We start from the raw sequence: 23535 nt of genomic DNA on the forward strand, positions 1-23535 counted from the left end.
CTTTGCCTCTGTCTTTACTCCTGCAGACTCTTCCCGGGGGCCCCAGATTCCTATAGCCCCAGAAGGAGTCAGGATAAAGGAGGAGTTTCCTTTGGTAGATGAGGATTGGGTTAGGGATCAGTTAAGCAATCTGGGCATCTATAAATCGATGGGTCCAGATGGAATACACCCACGGGTGCTGAGGGAGCTGGCGGAGGTCATTGCTAGGCCTCTCTCCATCATCTTTAGTAAGTCATGGGAAACAGGAGAGGTGGCTGAGGATTGGAGGATGGCAAATGTCACGCCAGTCTATAAGAAGGGCAAGAAGGAGGACCAGGGTAATTATAGATGGGTCAGCCTTACCTCCATCCCTGGAAAGGTGATGGAACAACTTATTCTTGACACCATCTCTAGACATATCAAGGATGAGGGGGTCATTAAGAGTAGCCAACATGGTTTTACCAAGGGGAAGTCATGTTTGACCAACCTTATAGCCTTCTATGAGGAAGTAACTAGGTGGATGGATGATGGTAGAGTGGTAGATGTGGTTTTTCTTGATTTCAGTAAGGCATTTGATACTGTCTCCCACAGCATCCTCATAGGATTTTAGCTAAGGAAGTGTGGGCTTGATGATCAGGTAGTGAGGTGGATCAAGAACTGGTTGAAAGGAAGAAGGCAGAGAGTTGTGGTCAATGGGGCAGAATCTAGCTGGAGGTCTGTGACTAGTGGAGTCCCTCAGGGTCGGTCCTGGGACCAGTGCTGTTTAATATTTTCATCAACGACCTGGATGAGGGAACTGAATGTACCCTCAGCAAGTTCGCTGATGACACTAAACTGGGAGGAGTGGCTGACACACCAGAAGGCTGTGTTGCCATTCAGCAAGACCTGGACAGGCTGAAGAGTTCGGTGGGGAGAAACTTGATGAAATTCAACAAGGGAAAGTGTAGAGTCCTGCATCTGGGGAGGAACAACCCCATGTACCAGTACAGGTTGGGGGTTGACCTGCTGGAAAGTAGTGAAGGGGAAAGGGACCTGGGGGTCCTGGTGGATAGGAGGATGACCATGAGCCAGCAATGTGCCCTTGTGGCCAAGAAGGCCAACGGCATCCTAGGGTGCATTAGAAAGGATGTGGTCAGTAGGTCAAGAGAGGTTCTCCTCCCCCTCTACTCTGCCTTGGTGAGGCCGCATCTGGAATATTGTGTCCAGTTCTGGGCCCCTCAGTTCAAGAAGGACAGGGAATTGCTTGAAAGAGTCCAGCTCAGAGCCACAAAGATGATTAGGGGAGTGGAACATCTCCCTTATGAGGAGAGGCTGAGGAAGCTGGGTCTCTTTAGCTTGGAGAAGAGGAGGCTGAGGGATGACCTCATCAATGTTTACAAATATGTAAAGGGTGAGTGTCAGGATGATGGATCTAGGCTTTTCTCAGTGATGTCCAGTGATAGGACAAGGGGTAATGGGTGTAAACTGGAGCATAGGAGGTTCCATGTGAACATCAGGAAAAACTTCTTTACTGTGAGAGTGACAGAGCACTGGAACAGGTTGCCCAGGGGGGTTGTGGAGTCTCCTACGTTGGAGATATTCAAGGCCTGGCTGGACAAGTTCCTGTGTGATGTACTCTAGGTTATCCTGCTCTTGCAGGGGGGTTGGACTAGATGATCTTCTGAGGTCCCTTCGAACCCTTGGGATTCTGTGATTCTGTGATTCTATCTTCTGTTAAGTTCATAGATAGCCTAAAAAGAATCTGAATGCTCCTATAAATTTGTGAAGGAAGTTATATATGACTCATGACATATTTGTTGTATATATGTTTACAAAAGTGTTTTGCTGTTAGAGTTAAGATGTGATTGGGCAGCAGGGAAGAGACTGTCTTATTTCCTCTTGACTGCTCTGCATAGCTTGAAATGAACAGCTGGGAAATGATGCTGGACTGGAGAGTACAGCACGTAGGGAGTGAAAGAGGATGTGAGAAACAGGCAAGGAGAGCCTGTTACCTGAACAGGTTAAAAAAAGTTGAGGTTGTAGATGTATAACCAGTTCTTCATTGTGAGAGTGCTGGACTGGAGGCAAAGCTGGATGAAAAAACAGATCATTAAGTCACTGTAAAAATGCACTAGATAGGATGGGAGATTTCTTATAAAACTCTATATTTCACTTTCCATTTATATATTTTAAAGCTATTTATTCTGGTTTGTGTTCTACGAAAATTTAGATTTAGAGATTGAAATAGTGTTTTTGAGGTACTTAGGGGCAGGGCCCCATGAAAGCACGAACCAAATTTGATCTGCTCCAAAACCTAGTAAACATCTGGATTTTGTGAAACTTTATAAAATGCTTTCATTTTTTTGTAGGTGAACAGTAGGTTTAGTTCATGGTGCCAGTGAGAAGCTGGGGTAGTCTCTTCTGACTGTGTCTCCACCATACCATCAAAAGACTCAGAACTGGAAGATTTGCGCCTTATTAGTGAAGAATTGAGTTGAGCTGAACTGTTTCTGCTCATTGTGTCATAGATGCTATGAGTATAGTTCTGCTTAGTTAAATTCCTGGACTGAATAATCTGTATGAGAGAGACAGAGTAATCTAGGTGGGATAAACAGCGTGGGTTTGTTTGGGTTTTCTTGTGTGGCATTTGTTCTTGTTGCTGCTGTTGTTTGTATGTTTGGTTGGTGTTTTATCTTTAGCTGCATTAGGCGGCATAAAAGGAGTCTGCCACTTATGACTTACGGTCATTTTTTTCTTGATGGAATCAGTCTCAAAGAAAGAGCAGTTCCAGAGAAGCAAGGCTGTTGTGAGATCTCTCAAAAGGATTTGTTGAGTGACTGCCTCTCACAGTTTTCTGTGATCTTTCCTATATCATCAGTGTAAAAATCTACCAGTTTTCTCAAAGGCCAGCTCCTGGGGTCATGTAACTTTGTAACAGTTTGCTTTACTTACATGTATTCCAAGTTTTTTTGGATAGCAGAGATGGGGAGAAGACCAAAAAACACTGAAGTTGTCACCCAAGTTAACCTCAATCTCAAAAAAACCCAAAAAGGGAGCATCTCCAGTAATGAGGCATGGCTCTCATACCGATGATAGAAGAAATGAGTCTGTAATTCTGAATTAGAAATAGTTCAGAGGGTGTTCTTCAAGTAGAATGATTATTTTCTTGTCTCACTGGATGAATATCAGGTTTCCAAGCTGCTTCTCTATCATCGTTTAAGCCCAATTGGCAACCCAGGACATTATTTTAAGATTTCTGAATTGTGTTTAATACCACAGATGATGAGGCCTTGCGGTCTGCAAGCTGAACAGGACTTTCTCACAGGGAGGATTTTGGGAAAATGTGATCTCAGAAAACCAAAACCAGCCATGCATTGCTTCTCTTTCTGTCTCTCCATCTCACTGGATTCTTGCACAAAAACCCCAAACACAAGTGCTTGTGTGTACACTAGAATAAAGTGTAGGAAAATGTCTGCTATTTCTTCAGTGGGTCCCTGGTTAAATACTATTCCAGAGTAATACTTAGTTACGCTGCAAAAATGAAAGAGCCACTGAAATACTTAGTATGAATTGCTATTTTCTGGTACAAGTAGGTCTTAATAATCCGCTTCCTATGACTCATGCATTTCTTGCGTATATCATCTCTTACACAAAAAAAAAAAAAAAAAAAAAGACAGTAGATCCTCAATTATGCTTTTTTTGGTAATATTTCCTTGCTTTCATTTAATATTTGCTGTTAGAGCTTTTGAAGATTAAACTGGAAATAGCAACCCTTTGTGAAAGGGCAATGGAATGTTGTGAAAAATATTAAATAATTATAAATAGTACTGTATGTATAATGATATTAAAAATATTTTATAGAGCTTTCCTATGAATTAATGTCAGTGCATTCATGCTTTCCTACACAAATAAATATTTTTCTAATTAAACAAGATATTTTATTCATATTAACAGTGCAAACTTCAGCTTATCTGATGGGACCTCTGTAATCTTGATTATACAGAAACAATAAAGATTGTTCCTAACTAATAACAAATATGGAAATATATTTATTTCCCTTTCACAGTGGGATTATCCATTTCTCAATCATTTTTCCTTTCATCCTGGCCACATATCTTTAGAGTCCTATATCTCCAGTAATATTACTTGTTCATGAAAAGGACTGAAATGTAATTTGTGTTTAACAGTTCTGATTTTGCTGGGATTTTATGTCTGGGTAAACAAATCTGTTCAGACAGTGTTGGTGAATGACAAGTTCTGACAATGAGGATTTATGTTAAAGCATAAGGATTAAAATGAATACTAATATATAAAATTACATAATATTAAATGAAGGAAAATTTTTACTTTTCCACTTTTTTGAAGGTTGGAAGTCAGTTCATTGATCCATATTTTTCATAGTAAATGCTTTCTGTCAGATATAAAGAAAACACAACCCCTGTGTTTTGTACATCATTGAACAACAATTATAAACTTCTTTGGGTACTTTATTTCCTTTTAAGTGATTTTTTTTTTTTTAAGTATTAAATGGAGTTTATTTGGTTTTGGTCACAACTTAATGCTTTTATTATTTTGTTAATCAGAAATTCACATTTCTGCACTGCACGTTTGCAGTGATGGAAAAGAACAAATCATGGTTTTATTGGCTTTCTGGTTTATGTGTTTAAGCCTGTATAAATCTGAGCTCAGTCTACTCAACCCAGCTAATGTGAAAATGACAATTCATGATTTTTTGTAATTTTGCAAAATGCAAACCGTTTATGTTGGTGGCAGTAAAAATTGAGACAGCTACATTAGAAGGTATTTGGAATCTGCTGTACCTGAAACCAGGAAAGCCTTATATGTTGTTCAGCTGCCAAAGAAAACTTGAGTGTCTTTGCAGTATAGCTGTGACATATCATATGAGAACAAGTCCTATGAGGAGCAGCTGAGGGAACCAGCTAAAGTACCAAGGATATTGTTTAGTCTGGAGAAAAGGAGGCTTAGGGGAGACCTTATTGCTCTCTGCAGCTACCTGAAAGGAAGTTGTAGCAAGGTGGGTGTTGGTCTCTTCTGCCAGGTAACAAGCAATGGGATGAGAGGAAATGGCCTCAAGTTGCACAGGGGGAGCTTTCGGTTGAATGCGAGGAAAAATTTCTGCCCCAAAAGGGTTCTCAAGGTTTGGAACAGTCTGCCCAGGGAAGTGGTTGAGTCACCATCCCTGAAGGTATTTAAAAGATGTGTAGGTGTGGTACTTGGGGATGTGGTTTAGCGGTGGACTTAGTATTACTAGCTTAATGGTTAGATTCAATGACCTTTAGGGCCTCTTCCAACCTAAATGGTTCTGTGATTCTATGATCTTATGTATTGCTATTTGTAGTTATCAGTTCATAACTAGGTAAAATCGCCTTTGTCCCAGTTCATTGGCAGTGCAGTTCATCTTTTTTGCCTCCACTTTTCATGATAGTCAGTAGATGAAAATGTAAAATTTCTTGAAAGTAATGCAAATGGCTTCTTTCAGTATTTTGTGCCATTGGCTAGAAAGTAAAAGTAAATGTAATACAGTATGTTCTTGAGGTACACATTTCAGAAGAGATGCTGTTGGATATCTAAGCAGAGGGAATATATTCCTTCATTTTGTTGGCTTTTACGCATGCTGGCAAGAATGAAATGAAGTTGATAACAAGTTAAGAACCCCTGCCACTCACTATTAGGGAAGCTTCCTGTATGCAACAGAAGAAAATGAAGTGTTTAGTATTTAATATATAACATTGCAAATTATCCTGCTATCCTCTCTCCATTAAGCATTACATTGATACTTTTGAATATTTTTAAAACAGATTGTTTCGGTGCTTTCCAAATTTAATTCTAAGGCAGTTTATGAAAGAAATAGAAGCTGACTTAAATATTTCATTGCTTTGTGGTGCAGCATGCAAGGAGACAAATAGTCAAGATTGTAAAAATAAACTTAATGTTTAAACATTATATCTCTAAAAATATGAATTGTCTAGGAAAGGCAGTGTCAGATTCATTCCTCGGTAAGTCAGGTGTTATGTGAAATATATTCAGTTACATTTGGAAAGGTCATTTATGCCCATCCTATTGTGCTTTCAGCATTCAGTGACATCTTCAGAGAAATCTCATTATTAAAACCCATTTAGTTACTGATTCAAAGGGTAATGCATTAGTAAAAATTTATATATGTTAAATGGTAATAGAATCTGTCACATTGTTGTGCCTTGGTGTTTTTTGAATGTGGCTAAAATAAACTTTGATCTTTTGCAGGGCCTTTTTATGGGAAGCTAACAAAGTGGAGATTATTGCAAAAATGAGGACTCAGAAATTAATTAACTCTGGGATCTATTGCTTAACATTTTTGTTTTAAAGAGAAATGTCAAGCAATATTTTATATGATGTTAATATTTTACTGACAGTATTCAGAAGCAGGAAAATACCAGGTAGAACTAAGACATTCAGGAAGAAGTCCTAAACATATAGGAAGAAGTCCTAAACAAAATACTAGAAAATTATTTTATCTAAGTCAAGAAAATTCAGTAAGACAAGATATTATTTAAGCCTAGGTAAAATGAAAAGAGCAAATAAAAATTGTAATTGCAAGACTGTTGTAATATGGAACTTTAGGCAATAGAATTCTTAGCATTTCAAAGTAAACTTTGAGAAAGTGAATATAGTTGCAAAGATGATTTCTTTGTGCCAGTGGAAGATGGTGCTTGTCAGATAATATTTAAATGCATTAAACTGTAACTAGTGCTATCTAAGTGAACCTGGAAGTAGAGGCCAGCTTCTTCTCAATGTTCCTGAATATAATATCAGCTATTTTAGAAATTGAGAAATTAAAGATTATTGAGTTTTACTTTATGAGAAGGAATATTGCTCAACAGTGGCAGGTAATATTTAGGGAGAAATTTCCCAACAAGACTATGTGTTGCAAAATTACAAACATCGGAGATGTGCAGTATGGTCCTGTAGGAAGAGAAGAGAAAATTATTAAATGAAGTTACTAAAATGAAACTATCATACCCATGTCAAATTCTGATTTTGGAACAATGTGTTTTCTTAACAATCAAAACCTCTTCCCTTTCCAACAAATACCTTCCAAAATAATATAGCTGGTAAGGAAGACTGTTAGATATTATACTGTAGACAAGTCTATTAAATCTAATATTCTTGTGAATCTGAACAGATACAAATTATCCCAGCTAGAAGCCAAGTTGCTGTAATTCTATTGATGGTCAAATTTGTTCAAGTAAAACCACATAGCAAGAAACAAATCTCATGTAGTTTGAAGTGTATTGTAAGACCTAGAGACAAAACATCAGTGCACACAAATGGAAGGGAGCACACTTTGCAGTTAACATAAAAACATTTGCAATACAAAGGCAAGGATGCCAGCACAAAGGGTATGATGCTGGGCTTTCAACAAAAGCAACCATTTTACAGAACTCCGACCTGCTTTCATAGTTTACCAAGAAATTTCATAAATGCTGTGGAAGTGCAGATGACAATGACAGCACAGGAACATAGGAGGACTCTCTGTCGCTCTTAAATGTGTTCTCAAAGTGAGATTCTGCGGGAGACAAGCTTGTGATGTGAGGCATGAATGGACAAAAAGTAGAGTTAAAAATAAACACCAAAGTTGAGTGCCTTGTAATCATTGTGAGGACAGAAAAATAAGTGAAAACACAGAGAAAGCCACCGCATTTCAGAATAAGTACTATTATTACTTATGGGAACAGGACATAATGGACACTTTTCTGAGTTCACATGATATCCTTTTCCCCTCCTGTCCTGAATAGAGCAAAACTTTCTTCTAAAAATATTTTTCTTTCAAGTTTGTAATTAAATTTTAGTTTTCTGGTGTGTATTATGAGATATTGAAATTATTAAAATCAGAAAGCAGTGGCATATGAATGTCCATATTTTTATCACTTCTTATTAACAGTGAGAGAAAGTAACAAGCACACGATCAGAAACTTTGAAACATTGACACACCAGGTGACAGGACAGTCAAAATAATAAAGAAGTTAGGAGTGTATAAAGCTTTTGAATGCAAGAGCTGTATCATAAGAACAGCTGAAGAGATAAATAATGAAGGAACATTCTGTTTTTAGATGCCTATTTAGGATTTTATCATCTTTAAGTGAAGTACAAAATTCTGCGTTTTGAGTTCCCCATTGGCTATGTACTTGCTTTAGGAAGCTTGCTTTCGTGATTGTGTAACACATATCAGAGGATCCTACACTTTTACATACTGGGATGACAATGCAAAACTTGCCAAAACAAGGCAAAAGGAGTGTAATGTGGTCATCTGTACTGAGTGTACCTCTTGGAGTACTGTTGCAATTAAACATAACCAGTATGCTTGAGGAGAAGGCAACTTTCTCAAACTTCAAAAAGCATTACAGCAGGAACTGAAATATTTGAACTGAGAATCCAAAAAAGAAATGTAATTTTCCATGGGATTTAGTCCCTCCTTCTGGATCTGAATTGCCTAGTGGGAAATATTTCTAAAATGCTAAGTCTTACTGACACGTGTTTAAAGTTTTGAGTATTATCCAGACGTTAATCTGAAGCATCAATAGGTTTCTGTGCAGAAGTTGGTGAAGGGCTGGAGGCTGCCTCATGGTATGGTGGGTGGGCTCAAATCTCACACGTGGTGGGTAGTTAATTATTACACAATGTAGAGTGGCTTCAGAAAGACAGATTGCAAGAATCCCAGTCTGAAACGCCACAACACTGTTGTCAGGGTAGTCTTGTGTGAAAAGTCAGGAAACGTCGCCTTTTACATGTCCCAGGCCTTACAGACTACCTGGGAGATGGGTCTGGGCTGGGACACTCTGTGCTTTGTGTGGGTATTTTGCTTCCCAACTTCAGAAGAAATCTGGGGGTTGCAACTTCTCTGGGGTGTGACACTTTTTAAATCTTAATACATATTATAAACGTTTTTGATATTTCAGATAAAGTTTAATAGATGAGGGAGAAAATTCCTAAAAGTTGCTGATCATAACATCAGTGGCAAGACATGACAGTCAAGTCATGGTGACTATTGTCTTAAAGATATAGGTGCTTGATTTATTTTGGATGCATATGACTGGTATTTTTAGTACTGAAATATCCAAAAGTAAAAACTGCAGGAGGGCAATGCAAGTAAAATGTGAAGGACCTGGAGCTACCAGCTGTTATCATGAGTTTGGTGCTACGCTATTTGAGCAGAATGCACTTCTAAATACCAGCTTTCATTTGACTCGCTGAGAACTCATTTTGTGACAGACTGGATAGTGCAGTTTATTCTCCCTAAGAATGTGAGTTGATATGAGACTAACCCACTCTTAAGCATTTGCTTGCCAGCCCAAACAGGCTTTTATTTAGTACCTTTACTTATAAGAGGGAGTCAGTAAATAATGACAAGCAAAGAAAGCCCTCCTATGGTAAAAACTACAAATTAAAACTCCAGTGGATGATAAGGAAGGGATTAATTTTTCATGGTGTTAAAAAACAGTGGGAATACTCATCATTGTTCTTTTAGCACTGTACATTCATCTATATCTGACCAACGTAAATACAAAGGTAAAATGCAAGTACAAAGGTAAAATCCTCAACACTCATGTGTAATGAGTTTGCCCACTTGTATTTTAAACCTATAAAATTTCTAAAGAGATCTGTTCTGGCAGTTTCTGAGGGTAGGGAGGCTAAAATTATTCTGTCTGTGAACAGAAAACATTCTTAATTCAAAACAGAAAGTATCATAATTGTTCTAAAGCAAGAGCAGCACTCAGCCTGTCACGAGTTAATGCCAAAGCTGGTTTTATAGCCGCTATTCGAGGGAGAAGAGAAGACATCTTAATTAAACTCTGCCTTTGTTGAGGACAACCTACTGACAAAGTGTACATGCTAACTGCAATCATGCATCCTGCTGTCGCCATTGTCAAGGAAAAAAGCAATAAAAGCAGGCTGCAAGTGGCTGCTGTCATGCAGGTTGCTGTGGAAGGACAGGCTTGAGAAGGGGTTGCTTTGTCCATTCGGTACAACGTCTTTGAAATTTTAGAGATAACCTCTAATAACTACAAGTCAGAATAAATCTTTCCGTGGTGGGGCATTGCAGACTTGTCACACTGAAAAGTTCAACATCAGAAGTACAGCTGCAGAATATCAATAAAAATCATTAGGAGATGTTGAGCTCTCCTTTGTTTTTTATCCAGTGGTGAAGTTTGCCAGTTTAGGATTTTTTTTTCTCCTGAAGTCAAGATGTTTAAAATGAAATAGAAATGGATTTTCACATAATCACCTTGCTGTGGCAGCTGGGACTTTAAGAGAACTACCAGCAAAATATCTGTAATAAAATAATGAACTGGGATGTCTTTGATGAAGTTGTCTACTGTCATTGTGTTTGTGTTGTATTATTTTGCTGTATTCTCTTGCCATTCCCTTTCTCTTTCATGTGGGCAGAAAAGGATGTGCATAGGGTGTAAAGGGTTACAATAATTGCTGATCGACCTGTATCACTGCAATGGGAGTTAAAAATCATCAAGTACCACTGCACCTGCAAACACCAGTCTTCTGCTGGTATTTCTGGGCACTGCTGATCACTCCAACTTTCTAGCAAACAGTAAACCAAAACAAAACAGAAAACTGTTGTCAAGTAAGGTTTGAGAAACTTGCTTGTAAAGTATCTGAGACTGTTCCTGCAATATTATGAAAGGACAATAGGTAGATACAATGCTATAGGAATACAGGGACCAATGGATTGCTAATCCCTGCTTACTGCCCAGGTGTCTCAAAAAGAACCTGAAGGGGCAATTTATCTTTCTGCAAGGAGAAGAAATAAATTCCTTGCCTGACAGGATTGTCTGCTTTGTCTTGGAGGTATTCATCTTGAGGCTGTACGGAGTAGTCTTTTTTTGAATATTGCTTACTATGAATTGCATTGAGATTAATGAGTCATTTCATACAATTCCATCACTAAATCTGGGCTGCTTTTTTTGGCTAAGATCAAAGAAATACCATGTCGCATTGTCCAGTTCCCACCTGTTTTTTGAGCACTGTTCAGCTAAAATATTTAGCTATTTTTTACTTTGAGTTGTAGATCCAAACTGTTGTGATATACATTAACTAAATATTATAGTCAATAAATAGTAAAAAATTCATTATTAAATTACTTGTCAGGAATAATAAGTTCTAATCTTGCTAAAACATGTAGGAATTTAAGGTAGAAAAGGTGTTCCTAGGAGGGTAAATAAAAAAGGTTCCAATAATCCATAGGAAAAAAAGTAAAAAGCAAGTTTCAGTTGCTACACTTAATGGAAAAAAAAATTCTTTGCCATTTATTAGTCTACAGAGATATACTTTGTGCAATGAAAATATTAATTAGTATCACACTATTAGTAATAAATTCCAGTTTTCAATGAAACATTTGAGTAAAAGAGCCATGTTTTGACGGCAGGTCTGTTCAGTTCTCCAACAAATGAAACCATTAAAGCTGAATACAAGTGATATGTAACACATGACTAGGATCCTCTGGTCTCATGCTATAATAATTATTTTGTTGTGTTTGGACTTGAGTGAAGAATTAAATGGGGGATTCATACCCTGTGTCATCACATAGCCTGAAATGCTGGCTGAAATGCATTGCTATCCACCATATCAGTTTTCTTCAGATATCATTTTAATTAGGTGATTAACTTTAAATAAGGCTTTTGGTGAAAGCATAGACAAATGATTGTGCAGTTTCTTGTTAGAAAGTATATTTTATTTGTGAATTTAGAAAAAATAATAGAATGAGTATAAAGAACAACTTCAAAAGTCATTTCTAAGTTTCACGTTTTTCCTGTTGAAGCAGTAGATGTAAGTAGCTGGTGATAGTGAGTTGACTGTACTTTGCCTAACTGCTATGCTTCTTTGAGCTACAAGGTTGATAAAGACTCATGATTCTTTGGGTGCATAAACTTTTTTCAAAAGGCTGATATTTTTCCTGTAAATACTTTGTAAAGCTCTGGTTATAATAATATTTTTAAAATATTTTTCTTTAATCTTTTTAAGATGCCATTTTAATATGTGTAAAGCAAGTAAGTTTAAAATTGTCGATTTGGAAGTGCACATTGAAAGCATGCATTGATAGGAATAGTGCCTGTGTAAGAGAAAGTCACTTTACATTTTTAAATTATGAAAATACTTTAGAAAAGCCTGATGAAGTTCTTTTTAAGACAGTATATTCAAAGAAAATGCACTTCATTCTGTTTATAAATTTTTTAAAAAATATTTGTTTCTGGGTATTCTTATATAAAGAGAAACTTTTGCTAATATAAAAATCCATGGAAAGTAAAAGTTGAAGTTAAAAAAAAATTGTAATGTACTTATCATGAAATGTTTATAATATTTATTTCCATGCCTCAAAAGTCTTGCAGTGTTAATATTTATAATAACAGGTTTTATTATATTTACAACTAATACATATATCTTATATTTTTAATTTAGATGGGTTTATTGTTTAATATGACTTTAACTTGGATATTCAAGCAAAATTGAACATTTTCACAATCATTACATGGAACTGAACCTCTGTAGAAAAGTTCAGAGCGTTCCACTCAGAGGCAGTTATTTTATTAGTGTTTATTTCCACCTCCTGTTAGGATACCATAAGTAACCCAGCATGACTGACTGTGCAAGCAGTTATACACAAGTTTGAGAAGGATTTTATATTCTGGCCATGGGGTTGCATGGAAATAATTTCTGTTTTCCTTGGAAGTTTACCTGTTCGTTTTATTATGTATCTTTCTCAAAGTCTTAGGATTTTAGGTCATTATTGCAAAGCTAAGCATGATATGACATAAATGCTTTTAATGTCAATGTCCCCACAAGTTTGTGTACTGGCTGCCTGGAGTTTGGCCCCGTAATTTATGTTTAACAATACTAGGGCCAATATCACTCAGAAGTAGTGCTGTTGATTTTTTTAAGTTGTGATGTCCTCTTCCTCAGCACTGAACTACTTTTGCAGCAGCTTACTTTGTAATTTGGTAGGGCATCATCCTTGAGATGAACCATAGAATTATGGCTTGGCCACTTCTGTCCAATTCTGGGCAATTTTCATAAATGCAGAGTATTACACAGGGCAGAGCATTGCCTGTTCAGCTACCTGAATTTCCCATATACTTTTATCTTGCTAAGTTTTTTTTTCAGGTTTTTCCCTCTGTTGAAGGAGGGTTATGTCATGTCTTGCCTTGACTGTGGGTGTTATTTCCTGGGGAGTGGGAGAGGGCAGGTGAATTGTATCTGCTTCTAGATCAGTAAAATGTCTTGGGAACTCTTCAGATGGGACTGTTGCAAAATATTATACCAGATAAATTTATCACTTTTGGTACAGAGTGAAAGGAGACAGTCCTTTTCCTCCAATTGTCCTTAAAAATTATGTGAACTAGAGTAAGTTATTAAAATGTATGAAACAGGCAAGGTTTTTTAAATGTTTTGTTAGATTCTGTAAGGTTCTATACATGCTACTGTGTTTTTTTCTTGTGTTTTACCTGTGTTAACTATAATGAAGGATGTTGGAGGCAAAGAACAGGGCGCACAACTGACCTAATAATACTCTGGGGTGAGGCTTTTCCCCATCTCCATCAGGACCATCCTGTTGTAGTACTTACATTTAAGATGGCAATGCTGCTTCACCAAACTTCCTTCTACGGTGAGAGAAGCAGGGATAACTCTTGGAAAAGTTTTGAGGCTAGTGACAAAATATGTTTGTCTTTCAGATCCCCAGCTCAAGGGTATAGTGACCAGGTTATATTGCAGGCAAGGCTACTACTTGCAAATGCACCCCGATGGAAGTCTCGATGGAACCAAGGATGACAGCAGTAATTCTAGTAAGTGACTGCCCCAGGGGAATGTCATAATCGGACATGCAGATTGCATTGCTTGAGTATAAACATGCAGGCACAGTGTTAATGCATTTGGAGGGTTTCTGAATGTGTTTTGTCAAAAGGAAAAGGGTTCTGTCCATTTGAAGTCTAATGACCACCAGCACGGCTTGTGCAGGACGTTGGCCTAAATGTGTTCCCTCTGAAAGGGAAGGTGTAACAGCCAGTGGACCTTAGGAGTGAGACACTTAGGCCAATGATTGTCTTCTTATAATTTCATTAAAATGGTAAAATTATATTAAATACTTTTTTTATAAAAACTAAATTTCTTCAAATAAATAACAAAGAGATGGAAACAAAAATTCCTTGAAAAATCTGATCATGTAGACACTGATTCAGCAAAGCAAGTAAATAAATGTCTACCAAAATCTTGCTTAAAACACATGCTGAAGTACCTTGCTGAACTGGAGCTTAAGGTCCTATAGTCCCTATACTAGCAAGAGTTCCAGTGACTTTAAGAGAATTTCTGCCAGTATAGGGACTGTGACAGTTCTCAAAGATATCCCAAGCAAAAGTTGTCTTGAAAGGCCTTGTGGGTTGATGCTTTGGTACTGCTTTCCTATGATACTGCCACATATTTTCATTCAATGAGCACATATACGTTTGATAACTTCAGCTGCAAATTATAATTAAGCAAACCTATTCTTACTCTAGAAACAGTTGATATTTAATTTTCTATTTAGCAAAGAACATTTGTGGTTTATTTATTTAATGATAATGGCATATTTAAATAACATTTATATTTGATCTTGAGGTCTATTTTAAGCATTCTTAATGTAAAATATTTCTCTTCTTATTATGCATATATAAATAAACCTTTTGTTTTCTCAAAAATGTTGGAATTAGGCTATACAAACTAAGGGATTTGAGGTTTCTGCTTTACTTTGTTTAGGTCCCTGGTAATCTCTTAATGTGCAGATGTCATTTTTAACATATTTCATCAACAGATAGCATGATCATCTTTTATTGTTCAATTGTATTTTTTTTTCAGAATTGAGAAAAAGAACTGATTATTCAATTTTGATGTGCATTTTTCTGCTTGTTTTTTCAAGTGGTTTTCCCCTACCTTCCTTGTTTCTTTTCTTCCCTCAGTGCGTGCATCTCTCATGCCCACTTCTGTACTGGACTAGATACTAAGACCTTATACAGACAAGATCATTATTGCTTTTCATAGAAGCTTTGCCTATAAGAAGTCCAAGAATTGTGTCATAGAGTGCAAGCATGTATCTCTCCTCTCCCTCACCTTCTCTCTCTGCACCTCTCTCTCTTATTTTCAGCTTCAGTGAGGAGGTGTGTATGACTGCAACAATTTTGGACTGTTTTAATGTCACTCCTGTTTAGGGTTTCTTTAAATCTTAGAACTCTGTAGATTTTGAATCTTTGCAAAACTAGACCATAGTGCCTTACTTTCCTCTTTTTGCTATTGTAACCTTGACAAATCTTCCTTTTTTTGCTTACTCCATCATTTTCCTTTTCTCTTCCCTCCTCCCTGCCTTTCTGGATATTCATCTGTCTGCCCAACTCTCTTATTCTCATTGTTCCAAAATAAAAAATGAATATTCTATATCATAAATATTCTGAAATGTAGAATTTGTCCAAACTCAACCAAATACCAGATACCAGTATTGCGTATTTTGGATAAATATTGTTAGATAATGTGTTTTACTTCAACATGATTTTTAGGTTAAACCAAGGGTTGTTTGTTTGTTTGGTTTTTTTCCATAAAGGAATTGTTTTCTGTAACTGGTTTGATTCACTATCTACTTCTTCACTCGTCCGATTTTACAATATTATTTAGGAAAGACAGTTTAGACTTTAAGAATACAAAATTAATCTCCACCTTAATTTTTGCTAGTATATATGTATCAACACTATATGAAGAGCTGAAAAGATTTATCTATTTGGTATATGAGTATATGTCTTTTTCTTTTGTGCTGTCAGTTTTTCTCCTCAGTTCTTTTCCCTTTCCACTTTGTTTCCTTCCATTTCCTCTTGAACTTTTTGTTTCTCATTCTTTTCCTTTATTGTAGCATATTTCATTTTTCCTTTTCTCTTTTACTTTAAAATGATATTTTTCTCATGGATGGAATTCCCAGTGTTCTGATTTTACTTTTTTTTTTTTTTTTTTGTGATCTCCTTATCATGATAACTTGTGTCTGAAGCTTACTCATAAGTATGTTTTGGCAGCTGCCAGAGGGGGAAAATCCTGCTTCTGACCATGGAGCTTGCAGGCTATTTGATATGCCCAGTGGGTGATGGGTTGGACATATATTAGCTGTCAATAGGACAGCTTACCTTGGTAGTGAGGATGACTTCCATTCAAAGTGTGTTTTATAAAAATGGAGAAAATACATACTGCCAAATGGGTGTGCATCTCTGCCAGCCTTCCACCCATCTTCTGCACTATTCACTGTTCCTGTGAAAAAGTCCTCCTCATGCACTGACCATCTGAGTAGCTGTGTGTCAGAGGAGCCAGAGTGAGGAAGTAGCGAGGGACGGAGAAGGGATTTCTTTTTTGTCTTCAGCAAGGAAACTTTTTGAAGCTTAATCATGCTGCTGTTTTTTGTGCTGTTGCAATTTGTTCTGTCAAGCAGTTAGAGGAGTGCTTAAAGTTAAAATTCTATCAAGTGCATCTTTCATTTTGTACTCATTTTATATGTATGTCTGTAAACATAGGTTATACACAATTGGAGTTACAGTGTTATAGAGAGGTAGCACAAAGTAAGATGAAGATGTAGTCTGTTCAAACTGAGTGGTTCTGTTTACACCCATTTTATTTATTTATTTTTTTTGTCTTTAAAGATTCTTGGTAGTCTCTTTAATAGGACTTTACTTCTATCTCAAGTTAAAATGAGTTTTACTAGTGGTTTTGGTCAGCTGCTATAGTGCAAGCCATTGCCCTAGCTTACTTTATGTTTGAGTAAAGGGTAGAATCTGCAGAGCTAGAGGGCAAGATTTTTAAAGAATTGCTGTGCAGAAACCCTCGCATGAAAAGGGAAGAAAGACGTGACTGCTTGTAATTGCATCCCTGAACATACTTTTGCTTATGTTGGTAGCCATGCTATTAGAACCCAACCTATATGGAGTGATGGGTTTCAGTTCCTTGTTTAATTTCTTTTTATATCTTTTACAAGTTAGTGATGTTCTATAATGGAATAGGGATTAATTTCACCTATTGATTTTGGTGCTGAGTTTCTTTAAATCTCATCACCAGACCAAGGCTGTTAGCTTTAACCATCTTGTGTGTACAGTTTGTATTTTTTTGCCAGTCTTAGTGATATGTGGAAGGAGGCTTTATTGCATTGCTTTTCTTGGTTTAGATGGTTTTTGCTATTTAGTTTCTCTAATGCCTTACACTTTCTGGTTTGCTTTTATGGATAGTTTGCAGTGAAAGCAGGGCTGACTGTGGTTAAAGCTGTAGACTTGGTTACTGAGGTCCTACTCAGCATAGCTAGCCCTTTCTAGCTCTAATTTTCCTTACAGCAGTTCTCAGCATTACCTGGTGCTAATGGAACTTGCTTCAGTGTTGTCCGAAGACCTCATGATTATTAGTTAGGAAAAGCAAGCTACTACACAGAAATTATAAAGAAATGGAAATTATTTTCATGTTGTGCTTCTGGTTAACAAGAGTTACATTCCCCTTCTGTCCGCCTCCCCACCCAGAATGACTGATTTTCAGTCTTCGGTCTATCTTCAGTTTTGTCTCATAAATGAAGGATAGGTTTAGTAGGAAAACTAATTAATTTGGGAAACATACAATTCTGTTTCTTTAATTTCTGAGTTTGAAACCCTGAATCTCTTAGCCATGTGGCTTAGTTTGATTCACCTGAAGAGTATATCTCAGCCAACAGCCACTGAAAAAAAAGCATCATAAATTCTCATACTTCCCTCAGTGGGTGATAAACCTGATTTTAAAACTCAAATGCTGCTATTTGTGCCCCCTATGAAATTACAGTTGTGTTTAAAACAGATTAAAAGAGCATTGCTCATTTGTAGCCTTATTTCATAAAGTCTTAAATGCCAAAGTTAACATTACCCAAGCATCTTTGATTTGGCTGTTCTGTGCGCATCTCTTGCTTAATTATCCAGCAGCATGCATTACTTCCTTTGTGTCACTTGGTACCTGGTAGAATTGCTGTTCAAGAAATCATGCAACCGTTAAATATTATTTCGTCTTTCAATGCATGCTCCTAATGCTCTATGTATATTTTCCAAAATTAATATGGAAGTATTAGCTTTTTCATGTCTTTCTAAACTACCTTCCACTCCCATATTTTACCTTGAAGATATTAATAAAATAATGTGCATAGCATCCTTGTAAGGTAAAGGAGATCATTAGACAGAAATAAAGCACATGAAGATTAAAAAACAACAGCTGCAATGTTGTTAAATTTGGATTACTGAGCTGAAATATTTGCAGTCTGATTTTTGCACTGTTTTTTACTGCAGTTTGTCTTCAAAGAATTACATGGAGATTTAGTCATGTATTTACACCGCCTTTGGGTGTTGGGTAAGCCTGTTTCTCCCATCAGTATCATGTTAGTCAGTGTGATAGGATCAATGGAGGCCATGTTCAGCCATACTAAAAAGTAAAGTTTAATTACGTCTTGTGTAACATCAGGCGGATAGAATAGGTTTCCTCCGTAAGATGGATGGATCTCTGAATACCAACCTCCTTGTACTCATTGCCAACCTAAAAGATGTTCTGATGGAGTCATCGTTTTTGCCTGTAGGCATGCAGATGGAAATAAAGAAATAGTTGCCTTGATCTGATTGGAGATTCGGCGCTGTGAGTAGGTTTGTCAACTGACACCAGGGCTGTGCACATGCAGAACAAACAGCAAGTTTATAAGCCTTAAGAAATTGGTCTCTATCAAGCTTCTAGAGAAAAAGAGTGATCTGTAATGGCAGTTTTCTTGTAGCTACAAGTCAGTTGTACCTACATACACTTCCATAAGGATATGGAAATATCTGATTTCAGGCATTTCAGATTTCAAGTTAATAGCCCCTAAGGGCATTACATAAAAAAAAGAAAAAGGCACGTGGTGGGTTTGTGTTTTGCTTAAGGAAGGAGTTATAACATCAAAAAGTGGACTTTAACTTTGGCTTAAACTTTTGGAGCACTTGGGTTGTTCCTGGAAATCCTCTCCACACCACCTAAACCAATAACTTTTTTTCATGCCAGTTGTTGCTATTAACTGTCCCCCTCCCCCATTTTCTGATCTTGTGTGTGGTGAGAGGAGGCTTGCAGGCTTAGGAAAAGGAAGAGAAATCATTTGCTCTACAGTTGTGGTTTCGATGGTATAAAAAGAAGAGCTAAGGGAGCATGCACAGGCTCAGCACTGACAAAGGGTTTTACTTGCACCATTTTTGCCTATCAGTCCACTTGATTACCCTGATGTTCTCACATCTTGTTTCCAGCTGGATTTGCCAGGCTTTATACTTAATTGTGCAGCATGGAAGCACTGAGCATCAGGCAGAATTATATTTTCTGGGTTGTTCCAGGATGCTTCCTCTCTCAACTCACTGGTGGACTCAGCAGGCTGGGTTTAGGTACATAAAATTGTTCAGGGACCTCACCTCCACTTTTTTTTGGGTTTGGGTCATTGTTTTAGAGGGAAGCTGAGGGCATGTTTCTTTTTACCCTCCCGCTTGGGTAAGGGCTTATCTTTGGCTGTGCAGATCTGAAATGCCATCAAATTCTGGAAGACTTTCTGCTTTTCTCAAGGCAAGTTCTTACTAGAGTAAGGGATAGCACAGGTGGATCCTAGGAAGGTTGGAAATGTGTAATTGGGCACAGAAATCCTGCTCAGTAAAGGTACTGCACAGCCAGGTTCTGGAGGAAATTGAATTTCCTTTGGCCAGCTTCAGAGCACATAAAAACCACATGCTGTGCCTTACTGGTGCATGTTTTGCCCACCTCACATTGCTGAGCATTTATCAATCAATAATTGAACGTAGACTGGCCTCCTTAGTTTCACCCAAATCTGAAAGATTTTGTGGAAGTTACTGAATATTCTGTATGTGCAGAATTAGAGCGTTTCAGATCACACTCTCAAATTTTATGGTCTTAGACTAATTACAGGAACTCTTTTTTATAGCTTTGCTGCTTTATTTTTATTAGTAATAGAGCAAAGTATATCTAGGTTTCAGAAGTTTTGACTGAACTACTATGATTTGTAGTTATTTTTCATTAGCTTTCCATGGCTGACTTGTCTTTTGTGTTCACCTCTTTTCTTTCTACAAGTATTGTTTGTTTTTCCTTTCTGGTGTTCCCTCAGTTGTTGCTGCCCTCCCTCTAGCATCGTGTCCCTATCTTGGCTTCCTCCTGCAATTACTTTTCTTCTAGAAAAAAAATAACTGCCATCTGAAACCTTGTGTTGCTGTGACAGTAGTGTTGCTACACTACCCACAATAGTGCTTTTGCTGGTTTTGACATCGTTTCATTTCAGGGTAATGGCTGATTGTTTTTTGAACTTCCAGATGATATTGAACATTTGAAAACTCTCCAGTCATTCAGTGCTTAGCCTATATACTCTCAGGATATCTTGTCCATGAGTGCCATATTTCACTGGTTTGCATTTATCTTGTATAGGTTAGAGAGGGAACCTTGTCTGTGCCCCATATCCAGTAAGATCCTTGCATGGTGGAGACCTTTGGAAACTACAGAAATGAAAATATATATTTGTGCTAATTCTTGCCTGATGTCATCTCTTCTTATTTGTAAAACCTTTTTTTTTTCTGTTCTTTTAGAGCTCTTTTGGATGTATTTTAATTTCTACAGCTATAGAAAGTGCTCTGCTACAACAATTCCTAGCTTCCTGTTGGCTTTGTGCATTCCTAAAAAGATCTTATATTACATGTTCTTTTAGTGTGTAACAGTGTTGAAGGTGTTTTTTCTAGAAGTCAGCCTACGTTTTTTCTCAGTTGTAAAGATTTGATCATCGTCATCATAAATAATCTGTGGCTTTCTGCCCTTTGATCAACCAGGAGTTTTCACACCTTGAGAAAATATATTTATACACTATAATTTACCCTTTTTCTCTTGATTTAGGCTTTACCTCTGACATTCTGATTACAGATAACTCATAGGGTACACTTTCTGGTCACATCTATGGATGTTCTTCCTAAATTTTGAGGAGCTCACTGGAGGTGTTGCGATGTTCCTGAGACCTGGCTTAGTTGCATGTGGACCATACACACGGTTTGCTGTTTTGGTTTTCATGCAAGGACTTGTGAATCCTTGATTCATCCACAGTGGAAAAACACATAGCATGAACTCTGGCTCATCCAGGTCTTTTCTTCCAAGACTGCTCGATGTGTGCTTTTCCTCTGATTTCCTAGTATGAGTCAGTAAACTTAGTATTGGGGTGTACTGGCATAATTTTTATTAGAAGAATTGGTCTGTATCTCCTACTTATATCACTTTTACTTTTGTTGTTCTGTGGTGAGGCTAATAAGCTCCCACTCTTCACACTGGTCTCTTTCAGACACTAATCAAAGCTATGGCTTTTTCACAGAGGTAATATACTATTGCTAGGGTATCTACTATTAGCTCGGGTTAACATCTACGCACACACACAGCCCCACCCCACAAATTTCACTCTTTGAACACGTTCTATATTCATCTCAATAGCATTTAGGCGCATTTAGAGTGAAGCACATACTTCAGTGATTCTCTGGACTAGGATAAGCTTCTTTCATTACCGCTGTAATGCCTGTGTACTACTGCTTGTATCAGATGTGTAATTCACAAAAGCAATTTTTTTTTTTAATTTCAAACCACAGACCCCTTGAAAGCAATCTTTAAAGAGAGCACCTCTAATCAAAAACTGTAAAAATGCTCAGAATCAGAGGTAGGATTTTTTGCAGTATCACTCGCAAGTATTATTCTGAAAATCAGTCTACACTGATGGAAAATGTTGGGCTCTGGCTCTTTTCAGATTGTCTGAAATGCTAATGTCTGCAGTGCTGCATAAATGACTACAGTCCAGTCTGCTGTGCTTTGTATTCGCGAGTTAGCACTTATGCCAAATACTGAACTATTGCAGAACTTATTGCTAGATAGATACTTAGGTTTTAATTTTAAGGATTAATTTTGATAGAAATAAGATTTCAGTTTAAAATAAAAAAAAAAAAAAAGCCAAACAAAACAAAAAAAAAAAAAAAAAAAAAAAGAAAAGGGAGAAGTTTTCTTTCTTTTTACTAATGATGTTTATTAGAATATAGTGATAACTGTATGCCACTGGCTGGGCTTAAAACATGACACTATAGTATATTCATAGCTGGTATTTCTTTTTTTCTTTGCAGCTTTATTCAACCTTATACCAGTGGGTCTTCGAGTTGTTGCTATCCAGGGTGTAAAGACTGGGTTGTATATAGCCCTAAATGGAGAAGGTTTCCTCTACACATCAGTAAGTACCTTTCTGAACTCTGTTTAAGAGACACAGCTGAAGCTTAAATCTACACAAGAATGAGATGCATATTCACTTTTAAGAAGTTCTATAGTGTCTATATATGTATATACATACAGTACACACCCCCATTTACCCATGTATGTATGCGGCATATCTATAAATGGCATGCAGTAGAAATTATTGTGGACTATGTATGAAAGTCTGCATGTTAGCAGTCCTAAAAAACCATTCTGTAGAGCTCTTTTTCTGCTAGGCAGATAGTGTGCAATTCACCAGAAAGATTATTAATTAAATTTTCAAGAATTTTTAAATAAAGATCTGCAATTATTTTCTTAGTGACTTGTTGATCAGAATCCAAAAGCTGGTCCAACAGTTATTTTCATTGATAAGAGTTACAAGTGTAATTTCTGTCTAAAAAGTCAGTAATAGCCTTACAGTTTATCACTATAATCTTGTAACTGTATGCTTAGTATTATTGATTTTTATATTTCAGATATTAGAAAAGTAAAGAGTTAGGTGAGGGATGATAAAGTTTAAGAAAAAATCTTTCCCATCAGAAAGAAGACTGCTGGATAAAGTGACTGTTTTAAGATTTTCTAAATGATTTAATGCTAATCACTCAGTATGTTGTGAATATGAAAATCCTCAGTTTTGTGTAAATTCAATGTCTTAACCTCCTTTGAAAGGCAAAAAGACTTTAATATGAACAGGCAGTTCTGTCAGGTATTAATAATGCGGCTTAAAGGATTTTTCATTACTGTATTTTTATTGCTGTCTATGTTGAATTTATTTACATAGTGCTTTTTCCATTTTTTATGTCACATAGTTCTTAATTCCCCACAGAGTTACAACACACTGCTTTATTTTCAATGTCCGTTGAAAGGAAATTGGACAGATTAAGCTTCTGATGCCCTGAGGGAAAGTATTCTGTTTCAAATATACAATTGTCTTGGAAAAGCTAATTAGGAGGAAGAAATTGGAACTAATCTTGAATGTCAATGTCAAGAAAAAGAGAAAATTCTTCCTTATAAAATGTCTGCTGAAAGCTCCAGCAGTATGATCTAAACCACTTATTTTTTTCTATTTAAAATCAAAAATCATGTCACAGGACAGCATTTAATATTTGCTGTCTGAAGGAAGAAAACTAGAAGAATAAAACCTAAAGTTATTAGAGAAAATGCATTTCTGACTTCCCAGTTCCATCACTATGTGTAGGGAGTTCATTTCAGTATGAAGGCATGAACAGTACTTTT

The 23535-nt window shown here is 36.8% G+C and overlaps 1 protein-coding gene across 3 annotated transcripts in view; it reads left to right on the forward strand.

The window, feature by feature from the left end:
* FGF14 (fibroblast growth factor 14) overlaps positions 1–23535 on the forward strand; it is a gene marked incomplete at both ends in the record, with an annotated part of 398496 nt that overhangs the window by 288928 nt on the left and 86033 nt on the right. For 2 of the 3 annotated variants that reach the window (XM_080613733.1, XM_080613734.1), the window contains 2 exons: positions 13701–13811; positions 22176–22279. In XM_080613733.1, coding sequence (XP_080469859.1) covers positions 13701–13811; positions 22176–22279 — 215 coding nt within the window. The remainder of the gene's footprint in view (positions 1–13700; positions 13812–22175; positions 22280–23535) is intronic. The other variant, XM_080613735.1, reaches the window with a different exon arrangement.

The sequence above is a fragment of the Psittacula echo genome (genome assembly GCF_963264785.1).
Source record: "Psittacula echo genome assembly, chromosome: 3".
NCBI lineage: Eukaryota > Metazoa > Chordata > Aves > Psittaciformes > Psittacidae > Psittacula > Psittacula echo.